This window comes from Liolophura sinensis, chromosome 13 (assembly GCF_032854445.1).
Source record: "Liolophura sinensis isolate JHLJ2023 chromosome 13, CUHK_Ljap_v2, whole genome shotgun sequence".
Classification (NCBI taxonomy): Eukaryota; Metazoa; Mollusca; class Polyplacophora; order Chitonida; family Chitonidae; genus Liolophura; species Liolophura sinensis.
The window spans coordinates 20515004-20532589 of record NC_088307.1 but is presented as its reverse complement, the minus strand read 5'-3'; the positions used below and the strand labels follow the sequence as shown (position 1 = coordinate 20532589).

General features: G+C 41.6%; 1 protein-coding gene across 1 annotated transcript; it reads right to left on the bottom strand.

The window, feature by feature from the left end:
• Nucleotides 1-3162: 3162 nt before the first annotated feature.
• LOC135480354 (uncharacterized) lies at nucleotides 3163-13485 on the bottom strand. Its single transcript, XM_064760182.1, has 9 exons — nucleotides 13156-13485; nucleotides 11657-11939; nucleotides 10315-10590; nucleotides 9437-9730; nucleotides 8956-9050; nucleotides 7671-7893; nucleotides 6692-6784; nucleotides 5786-6068; nucleotides 3163-3513 (listed from the first exon to the last, which is right to left on the bottom strand). The coding sequence occupies exons 1-9, from the start codon at nucleotides 13417-13419 to the stop codon at nucleotides 3228-3230; spliced, it is 2097 nt and encodes a 698-aa protein (XP_064616252.1). The 5' UTR covers nucleotides 13420-13485; the 3' UTR covers nucleotides 3163-3227.
• Nucleotides 13486-17586: the final 4101 nt, after the last annotated feature.

Sequence of the window (17586 nt, the reverse complement as noted above, 5' to 3'; positions counted from 1 at the left end):
AAATGTCGTCTTCGCGTTACTTAAGTTTTCTCGATTGGGGAAATGTCGTCTCCACGTTACTAAAGTTTTCTCGGTTGCGGAAGTGTCCGTGTTATAAAGTTTTCTCGGCGGGCAAAATGTCTTCTCTGCGTTACTAAAGCTTTTTCCGCGTTACTCGGCGTTTTCTCGGCGGAAAAAATTTTAAGTTTCTCCATCGTGCAATCTTTGTTTCCGCGGTTCTTATAAGATTTCTCTGTGGTGCAAACGTTGTCTCCGCACTAGTTGAGTTTTCTCACCCAGGTAAATGTTGTCTCAGCGTTACGAAAGTTTTCTATGACGTACAAACCTTGTCTCCACGGTACAAAAGTTTTCTCCACGATGGAAATGTCTTTATGAAATCAAATGAGGTCCTCGACAGATTAAGTCTGCCACGTACATTTTTACCTCTCATAAAGCGTTTCTCAATGAAGAGAATACGGTTACACTTCTTGGAGTGACTGAGGTGTTCAACGTTATATAAGTAAAGTATAACATTTTGGACGAACAGTGGACGGACTGGACGAGTAGATTCTTCTTAGATACAATATGGTCAGCGGCACAACACACACAGTATAAGAAGTATAACACTTCCACATTTCACGCCCAGATTTTTCCCGCACGCATTTGTATACTATACAAATTACGAGGGAAATGTGTAGAGCAGATCAGGTATGTAAATATTGAGGTCCCCCAGGGGGCTGTGCCCGGTTTCCTCCCACCAAAATGCTGGTCGCCACCATATAAGTGAAATGTTCTTGAGTACGGTCTAAAACACCAATCAAATAAATAAATAAATAAATAAATAAATAAATAAATAAATAAATAAATAAATAAATAAATAAATAAATAAATAAATAAATAAATAATAATAAAAATAAATAAATAAATAAATAAATAAATGTGGAAGTACATTGTACCTCAATGGGAGGGGAAGATTAAATTTTTATGCAATCTCAAATTACAAGTTAAGTTTATGGTGAAAATGTATTTAGTCGAGCAGTGTTTTAGGAGGATTTGGGTGGACAAAATTGAGTCCACAGACAGACACTGGAACACATTTCAAAAATGGTCAAATTTGATTTTAAAGGTAGCAGAATCATTTCAAAATTTATGTCAAGAGTGGAATTTATTTCCAAAAAATACCCAAGAATTTCCTTAAGCCGAAGTCAAAAACTGTCAGTATAGCGTTTGACATGGATGAAATACATAAATAAAACCATCTCAGTAGACATATTCATGCTAATAAGTTTACCTGTTTATTTACAGAGTTGTTTTTTAACAGGTAAGATTTTAATAATCACTTCGCGGAAAGGACATGATGATTAGTTATGTTAGACACGTCACCTTGAGAAGATTCTATACGCATGCGCATCACTAATGACATCTGTTACCTGTTAGATAAAATAACTTTATATAGACACGGTGAGAAACTAACGGTCTGTGTCAGTATGACTTTTGGATTATATGTTACGTTACTCAGGTGAGGATTGGTGTTCTCATTATAGATCCATCTCAGATGTCAATCAAACTATTCCAGCAGCCAATCAGCAAACCTTTAATAAACTCCGCCCTTGTTGCTTTTGGGATACAGTAAAACCAAAACGGTATTCATTTAACATGAATAAAAATGACAAATGTTCGTGAATACTTCTGAGAAGTGGCCGGTTGGTGTGAATCCTAAATGAAAGGAATTCAAGGGTTGGTGCAGAGTCTTCTCACCTCATAGATTTATTTATTTATTCATTTGATGGTTACCCTATTCTAGTTTTTCACTTACAAAACAGAGGACATGTGGTATTATAGGTGGTTACCAAAGTACACGTCGTAAACCAACGACCTTTGACGACGTTTGGTAGACTGCGCAAACGGTCACATAAGCGTCGCTGACCGGTTTTTGTCGCTGACGCTCCGAAGGCAGTGAGATATGTTATTAAACAGGACTATTGTCGATCAATTCTACGACGCTTAATATACAATAAGGGGGAAAAACATACTCTTTACAGCGCATGCGTCGCTCTCTACCTCGGTAATGACATCTCTACCTCAGAGTAACGGTAATGAGGAGGGAAGTAATGTCGAAAAACACAATCCGAATCAACCTTTGTCCCTAATAGTACTTTATACACATGCATTCTCTTTATTTAGAGTATGTACAACATGATTCAAAACAAAATCTGGTGTCTGTGTCCTGTCTGGTGTCGAGGTACCGGTTATGTCAGGTATTGGTGTCGGCATACCGGTAATGTCTGGTGTTGGTGTCTGTGTCATGTAGGGTGTCGGCATACCGGTTATGTCAGATGTTGGTGTCTATGCCATGCCTGGTGTCGGCGTACTGGTTATGTGAAATGTTGGTGTCTGTGTCATGCCTGGTGTCGGTGTACCGGTTATCTGAGATGTTGGTGTCTGTGCCATGCCTGGTGTTGAGGTACCGGTAATGTCCGGTATTGGTGTCGGCATACCGGTTATTGTCAGATGTGGTGTCTGTGCCATGCCTGGGGTCGGGGTATCGGTAATGTCAGATGTTGGTGTCTGTGCCATGCCTGGTGTCGAGGTACCGGTAATGTCAGGCGGTACTGTCTGTGCCATGCCTGGCGTCGGGGTACCGGTAATGTCAGTTGGTGGTGTCTGTGTCAGATCTAGTGTCGGGCTACCGGTAATGTCCGGTGTTGGTGGTGGTGTCTATGTCGTGTCTGGCGTCGGCGTACCGGTAATGTCCGGTATTGGTGTCGGCATACCGGTTATTGTCAGATAGTAATGTCTGTGCCATGCCTGGTGTTGGCGAACCGGTAATGTCACGTGTTGATGTCACCCTGGTGTTGACATGCCAGTAATGTCTGGTGGAAAAGTGATGTGATCACTGTGAATTCATCGGGGGCATCCGAGGCCGAGGGCTCTGCCCGGATTCCTCCCACCGTTATGCTGGCCGCCGTCGAATAAGTGAAATATTCTTGAGCACCGCCGCGTAAAACACCAAATAAATAAATAATGAAATAAATTCAAGTCCGACTCATGCTTGCTCCCTCTCCAGATATGTACAAATGTTAATACAGCGGACACAACCTATGACGGACATTGCTAAAAATTCAAACATAACAGAAAAAATAGCAAAAGCAGGGAGAATATCCTTTCTGACTCAATTTTACTTCTCATTTTATTATTTTTTTTGATACAAAATATACAGCGTCATTGATGTTCTGGGAGTCAAATTCTTAGACACAAACGCTAACCTGCTGATTCCACACTGTTCCCGGTTCGCAAGGCATGACGAACGCTTGGCCCCACGCGTCACAGCGGATGTAATGGCGGTTATCGTCAGGGTAGGGAAAGAAGAGCTTGCCCATAGCAATCATCTCTCTAGTACAAGGGTTGTAATGGGGGTGAGGCGTTACCCCGACGAGGAACTCCTCTACGCAGGTCAACTCCCTCTGATCCCAGACAAACCCGCCATTACAGTCCATAACCCATGGGTGACCCCAGGCATCGCAGTGTATGTACCTGTAGAATGGAAACTGATCAGTACAGTACCCTTTAATGTGCAATAGCAACTGAGTTCAAAGCTGGACCGACCATAGTTCCCTGACAATACACGAGTCTTACATAACCATTTGCCTCAAAGTTGTTATCATGCACAAGGGAAGAACCTTGGACCCGAATTATTTTAGGTGGGGATGGCTGACTATTATAATGGGGTTACTTTTCCGTGCAATAGGGACTCAGGTCCAAGCTGGGTTTCCTGGCAGTATAAGATTACTACGTAACCAGTTTGTCCAAAAACTGTTATCACAAAGGCAGGAATGAAGATAAGACTACACCGCTTGGACCTGAATTACTTTGAGCGGGAAAGTTTGACTATAATGATGATTCCGAGGTCTCTTTCTCGTGCAATAGCGAGTCATTACAGGGAAATTCATGTTGGTCCTTAATCTGACAGGATACATGGCCGAAAATAGGCCGAGACAGGATTCCCAGCCGAAACGTCTAGACGGATTGCCTTATAGGTTGCTGACTATTAGTGTAGTGATATGCCCTAAACGAAACTACTGTTTAAATAAAAGTGGTAAATTACAGTACTTAAAAAAAAGCAAGCAAACAATTTAACTTCAGTTATTTCGGGAGAATGGAGAAAAAATCCCCAAACGTACATTTGGTCTAAAATGCTGTCGTTTCTTTTAAGTTTCAACCGGTTAAGAAAAGCTGCAACGACTATGGTTTTTGGTGTTAATGGTATACGAACGATGAAACGACTGTGGTTTTAGTGTTACTGGTTTATAGGGACAGTCAATCGACTGTGGTTTTGGTTTTGCTGATTTAAGAACGTTGTTTTGATGTTACTGGTTTAGGAACGGTGAAACGACTGTGATTTTGCTGTTACTGGTTTATAGGAACGGTTAATCGACTATGGTTTGGTGTTACTGGTTTAGGAAAGGTGAAACGACTGTGGTTTTGGTTTTACTGGTTTATAGGGACGGCCATTCGACTGTGGTTTTGGTGTTACTGGTTTATGAAGGGTAAAACGACTGTGTTACGGTGCCTTTAGTTTATGATGGGTGAAACAAATGCGGCCATAACGATATTGGTTTGGGTTTTAATATAATAATGATATGGAGTTTAGGAATTGTGAAACAGTTGTCGTTATGGTGTTACTGGTTTATAAACGGTAAAATGTTCGCGGTGATGGAACTGCTGGTTTAAGAATCTTAAAACATGAGTGGTTATGGTTCTATTGGATAACAAACGCTAAAAAAGAAGATTTGCTTATGGAACTATTGGTTTAAAAGATATGTCACTATAATGGTAATATAACTATTGGTTTTGGAAAGCCATATCAAATGCAATTACACAGCTATTGGTTTAGGAAAGCTATATCAAATGTGATCATACAGCTATTGGTTTAGGAAAGCTACATCAAATGTGACTGTACAGCTATTGGTTATAAGCTATATCAAATGTGATTACACAGCTATTGGTTTAAGAAAGCAAATGTGATTACACAGCTATTGGTTTAAGAAAACTATATCAAATGTGATTATACAGCCACTGGTTTAAGAAAGCAAATGTGATTACACAGCTATTGGTTTAAGAAAGCAAATGTGATTACACAGCTATTGGTTTAAGAAAGCTATATCAAATGTGATTATACAGCTATTGGTTTAGGAAAGTTACATCAAATGTGAATACTCAGCTATTGGTTTAGGAAAGTTACATCAAATGTGATTATACAGCTATTGGTTTAGGAAAGCTATATCAAATGTGATTATACAGCTATTGGTTTAGGAAAGCGATATAAAATGTGATTACACAGCTATTGGTTTAGGAAAGTTACATCAAATGTGATTATACAGCTATTGGTTTAGGAAAGCTATATCAAATGTGATTATACAGCTATTGGTTTAGGAAAGCCATATAAAATGTGATTACACAGCTATTGGTTTAGGAAAGCTATATTAAATGTGATTATACAGCTATTGGTTATACGCTATATCAAATGTGATTATACAGCTATTGGTTTAGGACATGTAGCTAATATGGCTACTCAACTGTTAGTTTAGAGAAGGTTGAATGTTTACGATAATGTTAATATTGATTTAGGAGCTGTGGAAGGACTGTGGTTATAGTTTTATTGGCTAAAGTACGCCGTTGTATAAGTGAAACACGAGTACGGCGTAAAATACCGATTAAATAAATGATTAAATGAAGAAAGGGGGTTAATTAAAAACGTCTATGGGTATAACGCTGTTCGTTTAGTAAGAGCAAAAAACAACTGTACTTATGGTGGTCCTCTAGGTATGGGAAGAAGAAGTTCCCCGCGCGAAGCTGTTCAGGGGTACACGGGTTGATATCCACGTGTCCAGTCCCGTTACCACGTGGTCCCATCCCACACTGAAGACTATTCTGGTCAAATAGTGTACCCGACGGACATATGACAATGTACACCCGCCCGGTCAGGTCACACGTCAGGTACATGTTGGCGTTGTAAGGGTGGGGGAAAACCACCTTTCCTTGCTCCACAGCAGACCGGGTGCAGGGGTTGGTGAAGTCCCACCAGTTATCTGTCAAATGAAGTACAAAGATTTAGCGTGACTTTGACAGATGAGAGACATAAATAGTCTGACCCATTAGTTAAAAATTAAGCGTGTCCCATTGGCTAAAATTAAGTGTTTTCCATTGGCTAATTTAAGTGTGTCTCTTTGGCTGAAACTTAGTGGGCCCCAGTGACCTAAATTTGGTGTGCCTCATAGTCGACCTCAATGGCGTATAATTGTATCTCAGTGGACCAGGAATTTCTTCAATAGCTAAATAAAAGTGTCTATATTTGCTCAAATAAAATGCGTCTCATACGTTTGCATTTTAAACCTGTTCACTTGGCATCTGGAGCCTGTGGACTTTGTATTTTAAACATGTTCACTTTACATCTGAAGCCTGAGGACTTTGTATTTTAAACATGTTCACTTTGCATCTGAAGCCTAAGGACTTGGTATTTTAAGCCTGTGCACTTCAAGCGAGAAATGTGACGAAGGTATATCTCGAATTTGATTTACTCGGTGAATCCCGTGTTGTGGATATCGTTGACCACAAAATTAATTTGTCTCGAGAAAACTTTAATCTTGCAATCCAATTTGCCTTTAAAAGCTAAAACAACAACAACAACAAAAAAAACAACAACAATGCATACCATTGCAAATCTGTGGTTTGTATCTGAAAAGATCTGCAGGTATACTACACTCCCGATCGACGCCATTTTCCCGACAGATAAGTTCAAATGTATCTGTAACGTAATAAATGTCTTATGTTACAACAACAGCATACCAACATCTGAACATTCTGGTTAACCGAGTCCGAGTCCCTTTGCATTGCTTCCATGTTATTATATGTTAAATATGACGACAACAAAGCATTTTGAGTCGTTTTAGACCAATGACGTGTCATAAATTGCATTTAACATCACCGCATCGCTGCTAACGGACGAGCCTACTATTTCGCAGGTGAACCGCGATCGGTTTGAGCAGCCAAAGGAACTTTTCCCACCTAAAAATAAGTTATGTGGTCCATTTTTACTCCTGCCTTTGCGATGACGTTTTGTTGGCAAACTAATGACGTATTACACATACAAGTATCGCAATAGGGCATTTGATAGACGACCATTTTGCTACCTCACTACCACGCTAACAACCAAATCAGCTTATTTTCAGTTAAAAAGACTGAATATCTCTCTTTATCTACCTCTTTTTGATAACGGTATACAATTTTGTCGATTTCTTATCACTCAATGATTTCAAGGTTTCTGTAAATACTATGGAAAGTCTCAAGACAAAAACACTAGGAGTAGGAACAGTATTCAATAGAGCTTAAACTTTGATAAACACTTTAACTTCTATCACCTTAAAGAGACTATATGATACAGGAGCCTCTTACCAATGCGGTGGATGTGAGTTCAAGACCAAGTCACGCTAGCTTCCTGTCCAGCCGCACGATGGAAGGTCCTACAACAACCTACGGTTGGTCGTGGGTTTTCTCTGCGCTATTCCCGGTTTATTCCCACCATATTGCTGGTCGCCGTCGTAGAAGTGAAATATTCATGAGTACGGCGTAAAACTCCAATCAAATAAATAAATAAATTTAAAGAGAGTAGGCTACAAAATCTCGCTCTTTACATTCATGCGTCATTGGCCGAAGGGTGGCGTAGCACCTTCTACCGTCTCCTGTGTGTAACCACGGTCCCCAGACAGAAATGTAGAGTGGTTTCCCTTTAGTGCCAACACCTATGATGACAGGTTGCGCTGTAGTCGCCCTTGACGTCAGCTCGTAATAGGCTGAACCGGGATAGGGGTTATTGTAAGAGCTGTACAAGATGGCGGATGAACAGTCCACAGTGATCTGAAATCAAAGGGAGATAACCAAACAAAAAATGTTCGTAGTCTTTTGTCCAGACACTTGACTCGATTGACCTGTAAGATCAAGTTCACATCACCGCCATTGCTTCAGAGGTAGCTTTCTGATTGGCTGTTAGCAAATCTCTTTTTAAGCCTGACAGTCTCGTTTTCACAAACAGGTCAGATATTTATGGATGAAAGCTTCCTCACCGACATAACCTAACAGCGTACAGCTATCAGCATCCACACGTGACCTAACATCTGTCCTTAACACTAAAATAAATCTGTCGTCCATTAAAAAAGTAAGAAACGCAGAATTTAATTTTCGTTAATGAAAACGGGCGGATTGTTTAAAGGTGTGTTTACATAACATTACGCTGTATTGGCCAACGGGCGGGATACGAAATTATTCCCTACCAGAAGAAGGAAAAACTGCCTCAGTTACGTATCGTGGGGTAGTCATGTTCGTGCTGCCCGTCCTACACGTGTCAATCCAAGATGGGATTCCCCTAATGTGAAAACGATAGGCACTCGCCTTGCCCAGGTACATAGTATCATAGCGCAGTAATGCTTATGACAAGGGAGCTCTCCCGCGGTATTGCTCAACCTATCAGTATAAAATTTGGAACGTAGCGCCACTGCCGCAGCTGCAAGTTGCGCATTGGTGGTAGTCTGTACTGGACCCTGTCTTGGAGGACTATTTTTTTGTGGGTATTTTGTATAAACTCTTACAAATAGAAATGGTTTCTAAGTATTGCACGGCTTATGCCCGTATCAAAACTGGCTGTTCCTAGCTCCATTTGCATTGTTTTAATGTTATTGTATTTTTAATGTAATGACAACGCAGCGTTATGAATAATTTAAGCCAGTGACGTCAACTAAACTGACATCACTGCATATTTCTGAAGTCACATTCGTCATGACAAACAGGTACACGCGCCACCGATTTCACCGACGTCAGTGGAGTCGGTGGCGCGTCTGGTCCACCGGTGGTCAATGAAAACGCAAGTCAGTGGCCACTTCCTCCACCACGGAAGCGAATAACCCTCAGGTGAGTGAAATATACCTGGACTGCGGATATGTTGCGAGTCTTGTAAACGCAGGAGTTGTCCTTGCTCAGTTCACACACTACGACGTCAGTTGGACCGATCACAACGGGTACTGCGGAAAGACAGCCTCGGATAAGTTGCCATGCGATCGTTAAAAGACAAGATGTCACAAAGTACATGTTTAAATCCTACGAAAAATTACTATGGGATTTTTTTGAGTTGTTAACCGGATAAATAATGAAACTTGATCTCACCGCGATTTTTGTTTTTTCAAACTTGTATTCAAATATATTTTACGACTTCTTCTATATGACTATGGGCATAGTTTGTAAGTATACAACCGTCGCAGGCGAACTTTATCGTACAAGTCACCATGCTCATATATTCGTATGAGGGAAAAGCCTGACCATATATGCAAATAGACAATTAAATGAACTTCCGCTGACGTAGCTGTGCTGTACACACACATTACTGGAGTCAGATAAATTCTTCACTTACTCCTGCAAGAGGCGTGCTGAATTTCCTGAACCAAGGTGTCGATTTCATCATAGGAGTTGACGAGGAACAAGTGCGTGCAATCTGGGTCAGACGCAACTTCTTTGAGCTCCAACAAGTCCAGAATTGTTCCTACCCCTACGGCAAACACCGTAATCCCCATTTCCCTCACCCGACGGGCAGCATTCTTCGTCTCGTAGAAGTCATTAGATTGTCCGTCCGATAGCAATATCACAGCTTTAGGGGCTCCCACTCGACTACCGTGCGCAGCCGTGAAAACAACATCCGCTGCCAAATCTGAACAGGAGAACATGCGTAATGAATTAGGTACATGTTTTCATTCGCCATGGCGAGTCGGGTAAAAGTTCAATTGTACCATTCTTCTCTTGCAATGCAATGTATTTATTTATTTATTTGACAGGTGTTTACGCCGTACCCAAGAATATTTCACTTATACGACGGCGGCCAGCATTACGATGAGAATCTATCACTGACTTCAACTACACACTGTATTAAATGTCCGTATAAACACAACAACTGGGTGTATCTTACATAGGCAAATCTAGTGAATCAGAAATACTGTACAGATACAATTACCTGCAGTGCTGAGGTTTACGGAAGTGACTTGCGATCGATTGGCACTCATTTTAACTGTAGCTTTACATCATAGTTCTGTTTATTTGACTGACATTTGCTCGATTGCACCAACAAATAAACATCCGGCATTGTTGTACTTTTATTACATCACCTTGCCCATGTAACTACCGTTTGCTGGACATTTACAGCCAGAGGAGAGCAGTTTATCAGCTGTAAACTGTAGCTTAGCCCAAATTGCCAGAAAACTACTGTAAAAATACAAATTTGTCAATACAGTGACGAACCTAGAGCTTTTCCGGTAGCAGTAGAGCCACCTCGCCACTGGATGTTCAGGATCTGTTCCCTGACTTCCTCCTTGGTTTGATTAGCACCCAGGTACATTTCCACCACTGCGTCATCACTGTACGTGATCACAGATACCCGTGCGTCGTCAAGGCTAATCGTAAATATATCTATAACGTGTAGCACGAATTCCTTCGCTCTTAGGAAATCTCCCGGTGACACACTGCTGGATCCATCCAAGATAAATGCTAAGTCGATAGTTTGGTTCCCCTGACAGTCTGTTTCAAACGTAAAACATAGTAAATCATCAATTTTTCTTTTCTATTCCTTTTATTCATTTATATTTGTTTTGATTGTTGTTTGACTTTTTCATCTTTGCGATAACAGTATCTGCTCCTTTTCTGCCCGCGTAATCATGGAATGATAAAGTGGAATAGTGGGTAATATGGAATCTTGGGTAAAGCGCAATGATGAGTAAAGTGGAACAGTGGGTATTATGGAAGGCTGGGTAATGTGGAATGGTAGGTAAAGTGGAATGGTGGGTAATGTGAAATGGTGGGTAGTGTGGAATGATGGGTAATGTGGAATGGTGGGTAAAGTGGAATGACTGGTAATGTGGAATGATGTGTAATGAACAGAACGTAATCTTTTTAATTTAGAACTTGGCGAATGAGAAGTGAAATAGAGGATTAGTTTCCATATCTGTACCTGACAGTGAAGGATTTACACGTTATTTCTAAGTCCCAGTCATAGAACCACACATTTTCCTCAAGTAGTGCATTGCAGTGTGGTACAACATGGTTTTGTGGCTAGGCGATGCGAGGCTTGGTGGAATGTTTTTCTTTGATTTCCACTTTCACTTTTCAACTTATTTCAAGGAGTTCCCATCTGGGTGTAAACGTTTTGACTCAGATTAGAATAATATTTTCTCCAAAGATGTGGGACAGAGTTTATGTAAAGCGAAGTCCCGACTCTCAACTTGAGCACTAGAGCAGTGAACATTGGAGATATTTGTGTCAGAAACTGTTAAACTGTCACATCACGCCTTCTGGAAAAAATGTGCTAAACTGTCATTAAGCCCATTACGGTATCTCATGAACATCGGTTTTGTGTGCGAAGGAATTCTTTCATCGAAACTGCCACTGATGCTGAAATTATCTAAGAAAAAGACAGACAAAGAGAGATAGACAGACACACAGACAGACAGAGATTTCTTCAATTCTAGAAAGATTATACGAACGACACTTAAACACAAGTCCATACAGGAACATGCAAATCTCGTTCTAAAACATGATTTCGCTGTACATGAATCGTACGTCAAATAAAAACATGGTTTTTACTCACTGTCACTGAGTAGAGAGGAGGCCACGGTGAAGTTGTACGAGAGCTCCGTAGAGGCACTTTGGTAGTTGTGGGTCCAGAACATAGACTGCTTCTCAATTCCCCGAGGGACCGAAGTGCTTAGGGTTTGGGTGTAGAGAGAAGATGCTATGCCCGAATATAACGGCTTTCGAAGGTCACTCCAGGTCACTCTTGTCCAATCGATGCCAAACAAGGATTGGATTTGAGGGAAATATTTCTGTATGGCCGGCGAGTGCTGGGTGGCGTTAAATTGGTACCGCTCGACCTGCGTATATACCAACGATTTGAAAAGAAGTGTGCGGGTGTTTTGGATGGAACGTTGAAGAACTCGGTTGATTGTTTGATTGATTGACAGAATGATTGAGAATTTTTCTTAATTATTACGATTTTTATGTTAAGACATAAAGAGCATGAAGATGCCTTAAACTGAAGTCAAACAGCCTTAATATGTGACGATATTCCTGAACAAAGGTTTGAACTTAAAACTCTAATTTTCATTATTTTCACATCTAAGCATTAAAATAAAAATGTTTAAGGTAGACTTTAGGGAGGTAAAATGTTTGACGTAAGTCTAATACAGCTGTGCGATCACTGAGCTTCGTGTCTTGCACAAGGCCACCTTCTGGTAGCTCTATATGAGTGGTGGAGTCCTGACACAAAGCCATGCACCGCTCCTCGCGAGCTATCTCCCAAACCTCTAGACGAAAGGCCAGGGCCGATTACATCTCGAGGACGGGCCTCTATTGATCCAAAGCTGGCCGTGTGCACTAAAAGCGACAAACGTGATAACCGAGCCAGTGGTGCCTACTCCTTCGATATGGATCAGATAGGGAGAAGACTTAACGAAGGCGTAACTGTCTCGTAAGGACATCGTCATCCATCCACTATTCATTTGATTGGGTTTTGTTTTTTTTACCTAATCCTGCTTAAGCCATTGTGCTAAGCCAGGGGGCGTGTAATATGCTACTTTTTAAGCATTTACATGAGTAGTTAGAATAAAACCCTAACTGGGGTAAATTAACAAGTGACAAGTATTTCATAGGTTACGTCAGACCAGTTGCCAGCTATCTCACTGTCGTCGGTGGCCTGGGCTTCTCTATTAATTACGTTTATAAAGTTGTGTGACGGCAGTCGGGTTTATGGATGCAGGGGGAATCTTCAGCCTCAGCCAGCGAGTACTTTAATTATCACAGGCATGGAGGGCTGCTCTGAAATTGTAATGAATTTCAACAAAAATCGGCGCCGAGCTAAAACAAGTTGTCGTCACAATCCGTATCCATGCTTGGTGCATAATGGGAAGTCAAGAAGAGAACTTTATGAAAATCATCCCGATTATAAAATATAAATATAAATAAATATAAAAAGGAAAAATATATTAGGGATGTAAATTCACCCGTATGCAGAAGGTACAAATCATTACACAAGGCATGCTAACCACCTTGGCCACGGAGGCCCCGGTTATATATAAAATGAGACTCTACCTGCCATATGCCGCCATCGTAGCCTGGACGATATGTTCTCCCGCTTACACCATCCCGGGATTCTACGTATGCCAAGCGCCTCAAGAAAAACTTGTCGTCGGGAAATATGCAAGAGTGGCGTATGATATCAACGACGGCGCTGACGACGTTGGCGCCTTTGGCACCTGGTTGCTTCGTCAAGTCCATTTGGCCGTTGGTGATTAACGCTAACGTCAACGTGACGCTTACGACTCCTAAAACCTTGACTATATAGAAGTGCGCCATCTTTGATTTTGTTCGCTTAATCAACTGCCTGACTGCTATGCACGATGCTTCGGTGTATATGCCGTGTAAAACTCCGTAGTGTGGCCAAGCCTTTAATTTGTGCCTAATTTTTATCTGTGTTTTTTCTTCCTTGTTAAGATAATAGTTTCTTATCTTTCAGCTGCGGCTGAGGAACAGCGAACGGTGATTGGTAGTGCACTGGGTTAAAGAGACCTACTATCTATCTAAGCTACAAAACAGGTGGAACCTCTCCCAGGCTGCATGCTGAAGTCAGATGATTAAACTTTTTCCCAAAGGACTGCAAAGAAGTTTTCGAAATGTGGCCACTATGTTGAACATTGGTCTGCCATCAACCTGCGGATGGTCGTGGGTTTCCCCCGGGCTCTGCCCGGTTTCCTGCCACCATAATGCTGGCCGCCGTTGTATAAGTGAAATATTCTTGAGTACGGCGTAAATCACCAATCAAATAGATAAATAAATAAATAAATGCGTGTAAACGAGCGGGATTGTCGTCGGTTTCCCCCGAGCTCTGTTAGGCTTCCTCCACAATACCGCTGGCCTCCATGGTTTAAATGAAATATTCTTGAGAACAGCGTAAAACACCAATTAAATAAATAAATAAATGCATGCACTCAAGGTTTAGCTATGTAGTTATTAAGTGTACAAAGCAATGTGAGTGTAACCTATAGAGTGAAATTATTTCATTGCTCAAATATCAGTAACATGATAGGAGAACAAACATAGCACACTCCCTCAAATTACACAGAGTCAAGCCTACGAAACTAAATTGTGTACACATAATTACTACATACAAGGTTACAGTTATCCTCTGCATTTCTGTCCTATCGGTGATGAAGGATCGTTTAAAAAGTTCTTGATTCTGGAGGTGGATCATAGCATTTTGTCACATTTAGCAATCTCATGTGTCTACCAACACGATGGTAAGATCCTCTCTGTATCTTTCAACACGATGATTAACTCTCTGTCTGTGTCTACCAGCACGATGGTGTACTCCTGCCTGTGTATACCAGCCCGATAAACAACTCTACCTGTGTCTACCAGCACGATGTGGAACTCTCCTGCCCATGACTACCAAGACGATGGTGAACTCCTGTCTGTGTCTACCAACACGATGTGAACTCCCTGTCTGTGTCTACTAGCACGATGGTGAACTCCCTCTTTGTGTCCACCAACACAATGGTGAACTCCCTGTCTGTGTCTACCAACTCAATAGTGAACTCCCTGTCTGAGTCTACTATCACGATGTTGAACTCCCTGCCTGTATCTACTAACACGATGGTGAGCTCGTGCTTGGATCAACAATATGATGGCGAACTCCCTGTTTGTATCTACCAACACGATGGTGAACTCCCCGTCTGTGTCTACCAACACGATGGTGAACTCTCCCTCTTTGTCCACCAACACGATGGTGAACTCTCTGTCTGATTCTACCCAATGTCTATGTAGACCAACAAGATGGAGAACTTCCTGTCTGTGTCTATCAACACGATGGTGAATTCTCTCTCTGTGTCTACCATCACGATGGTGAACTCTCTGTCTGATTCTACCATCACGATGGTGAACTCCCTGTCTGTGTCTACCAACACGATGTGAACACCTGTCTGTGTCTGCCAACACAATGGTGAACTCCCTGCCTGTGTCTACCAACTCAATGGTGAACTGTCTGCCAGTGTCTACCAACACGATGGTGAACTCTCTGTCTGTGTCTACTAACACGATGGTGAAATCTGACTGTCTGTGTCGACCAACACGATGGTGAACTCTCTCTGTCTACCAATACGATGGTGAACTCACTGTCTGTGTCTACCAACACAATGGTCTGTGTCTACCAAACGATGGTGAACTCTCTCTGTCTACCAATACGATGGTGAACTCCCTGTCTGTGTCTACCATCACGATGGTGAACTCCCTCTCTGTGTCTACCAACACAATGGTGAACTCCCTGTCTGGGTCTACCAAAACGATGCTGAAAACTCTGTCTGATTCTACCAATACGATGGTGAGCTCCCTGTTTGTGTCCACCAACGCGATGGTGAACTCCCTGTCTGTGTCTACCAGCACGATGGTGAACTCCTTGTCTGTTTCTGCCAACACGAAGGTGAAATCTGACTGTCTGTGTCTACCAGCACGAAGGTGAACTCTAACTGTGTATACCAGCACGATAGTCAACTCTGTCTGAGTCTACCACACGATGTGGAATTCCCTGGCTGTGTCTACCAACACAAAGTTAGAAACCAGAATGGCCAAGCTAAAGCACCTACCTTTGGCAATTTATAAACGTTTGTCGTACTTTTATTTTCTAGTTTCCTAAGCAACATCGCCATCGGATTGAATTTAGATCCAATTGATCTGGTTTAGCTTTGTGTCAAATATAATCCATGTCAAAGGGGACATAAACTGTATCTTTTCTCTTACCCTGTACCTGAAAGTAGTAATATCAGCGAGGAAGTAATGTGGTTACACAGCACGTGTTCGTCCTACTACGAGTTTTGAGTGACGTCAGCATTGTTTATTATTTTACTTCCAACCTCGCTACGACGTTAAACCCCAATCTTTCATACTTCAGGCCTCCCTACGACATTCAACCCCAAGCATACATACTTCAGGCCTCACTGCGACATTCAACCCCAAGCATACATACTTCAGGCCTCGCTACGACGTTAAACCCTGAGCATACATACTTCAGGCCTCGCTACGACATTAAACCCCAAGCATACATACTTCAGGCCTCTCTACGACGTTAAACCCCAAGCATACATACATCAGGCCTCACTACGACGTTAAATCCCAAACATACATACTTCAGGCCTCGCTACGACGTTAAACCCCAAGCATACATACTTCAGGCCTCGCTACGACGTTAAACCCCAAACATACATACTTCAGGCCTCGCTACGACGTTAAACCCCAAGCATACATACATCAGGCCTCGGTAATGTACATTCGTGTGTCATATAAATGATATGGTATTCTATAACAATTGTGTTTGAGTATTTTTTTTGTGAAGTCAAGTTTAGTTTCATGGCGGTATTGAAATAAATACTAAGTTCATTTGACCAGCGAAGTCAGTCCTTTCTTGCGCATCGGTAGAAGTAGAGGGGTTGGGGGTACATGTGACAATAGGCCAATACAGAAGCTGACCGTTAGGGAAATAGGCCACTATTTACGCATAACTTTTATGTTGCTTTGCATTTGTCTAGGCCGTAGCAGAGCGTTTCAGATTGATCAATCGCTAATCACTGTCTATTTATAGTTTTGTAGTTTTGATATCACACCTGCTCTGAACCAATCATAAGCACACTCAATGGTCACGTGATTAAAGTAATGGGGGTGAAAACAAAGCGAATTTAACGCACTTGACATAGGCACCGAAGACGGTTGTAGCATAAAAAATGAAAAAAATAGCTTTTAGTCTAAACGCCTTACCATGGTCCCAGAAATTCAACATGGTAAGGCGTTTAGACTTACGGATGCAGTATCGGTATTTACCGCTGAATTACTGGGATTCTGTGTTTTTTGCTTTTTTTACCAGGTCTGAAGCCAGCAAGAGCCGTTATCTTCACGGATTCTTTAAGTGCGATACCTGCTTTACAGAGTTTTACGCCAATGAAAGGCACTCCAATCATTTTTGATATACTTCATTTATGTACCTGTTTATTCTACCAAGGTGTGGAAATCTGTTTTGAGTGGGTCCCAGGTCATTCTAGTATTTCAGGTAATAAATAGGCGGACAAGCTTTTAGGTAAAAAATTCTATCTGGAAAAGTAATCTGAATGTGTTTAGCCTTTAAATATGACAGTTTAAATGTTCTGTAGACATTTAGGGAAAAAAAATCATCATTTCGCCTATTTAGATCCATGCTATTTATCACCTCCTGCTCCCTGCCAGCAGCCCAGGTGCTCGAAACTACTGTATGAATCAGCCTAAAATCTATCGTATGGGCTGAGTCGGTGATTTCCGGAACTTTTCTCCGGAGATTGTCGAGAGACATTAGCAGAGTGCACCTTTCGTAACGCAACAAATCAGGCCAAGTAAGAAACGAGCTACTGCCATAGGAACATCGAAAGCGTGAGGCGGGTAAGTTTTATTCAGACTACATGCAGTTAGGCCCAAATCTCAGTAAACAGCCGTGTTCATTTTGAAATA

What these genes read in the sequence shown, in the direction of transcription:
- LOC135480354 (XM_064760182.1), bottom strand. Translation starts at nt 13,419, where the DNA reads ATGGCGCACTTCTATATAGTCAAGGTTTTAGGAGTCGTAAGCGTCACG. An exon ending in TCGGCCAATGACGCATGAAT is followed by an intron (nt 6,785 to 7,670) that starts GTAAAGAGCGAG and finishes ATTACGTTACAG; the next exon opens with ATACATTTGAACTTATCTGT. An exon ending in CAAACCACAGATTTGCAATG is followed by an intron (nt 6,069 to 6,691) that starts GTATGCATTGTT and finishes TTCATTTGACAG; the next exon opens with ATAACTGGTGGGACTTCACC.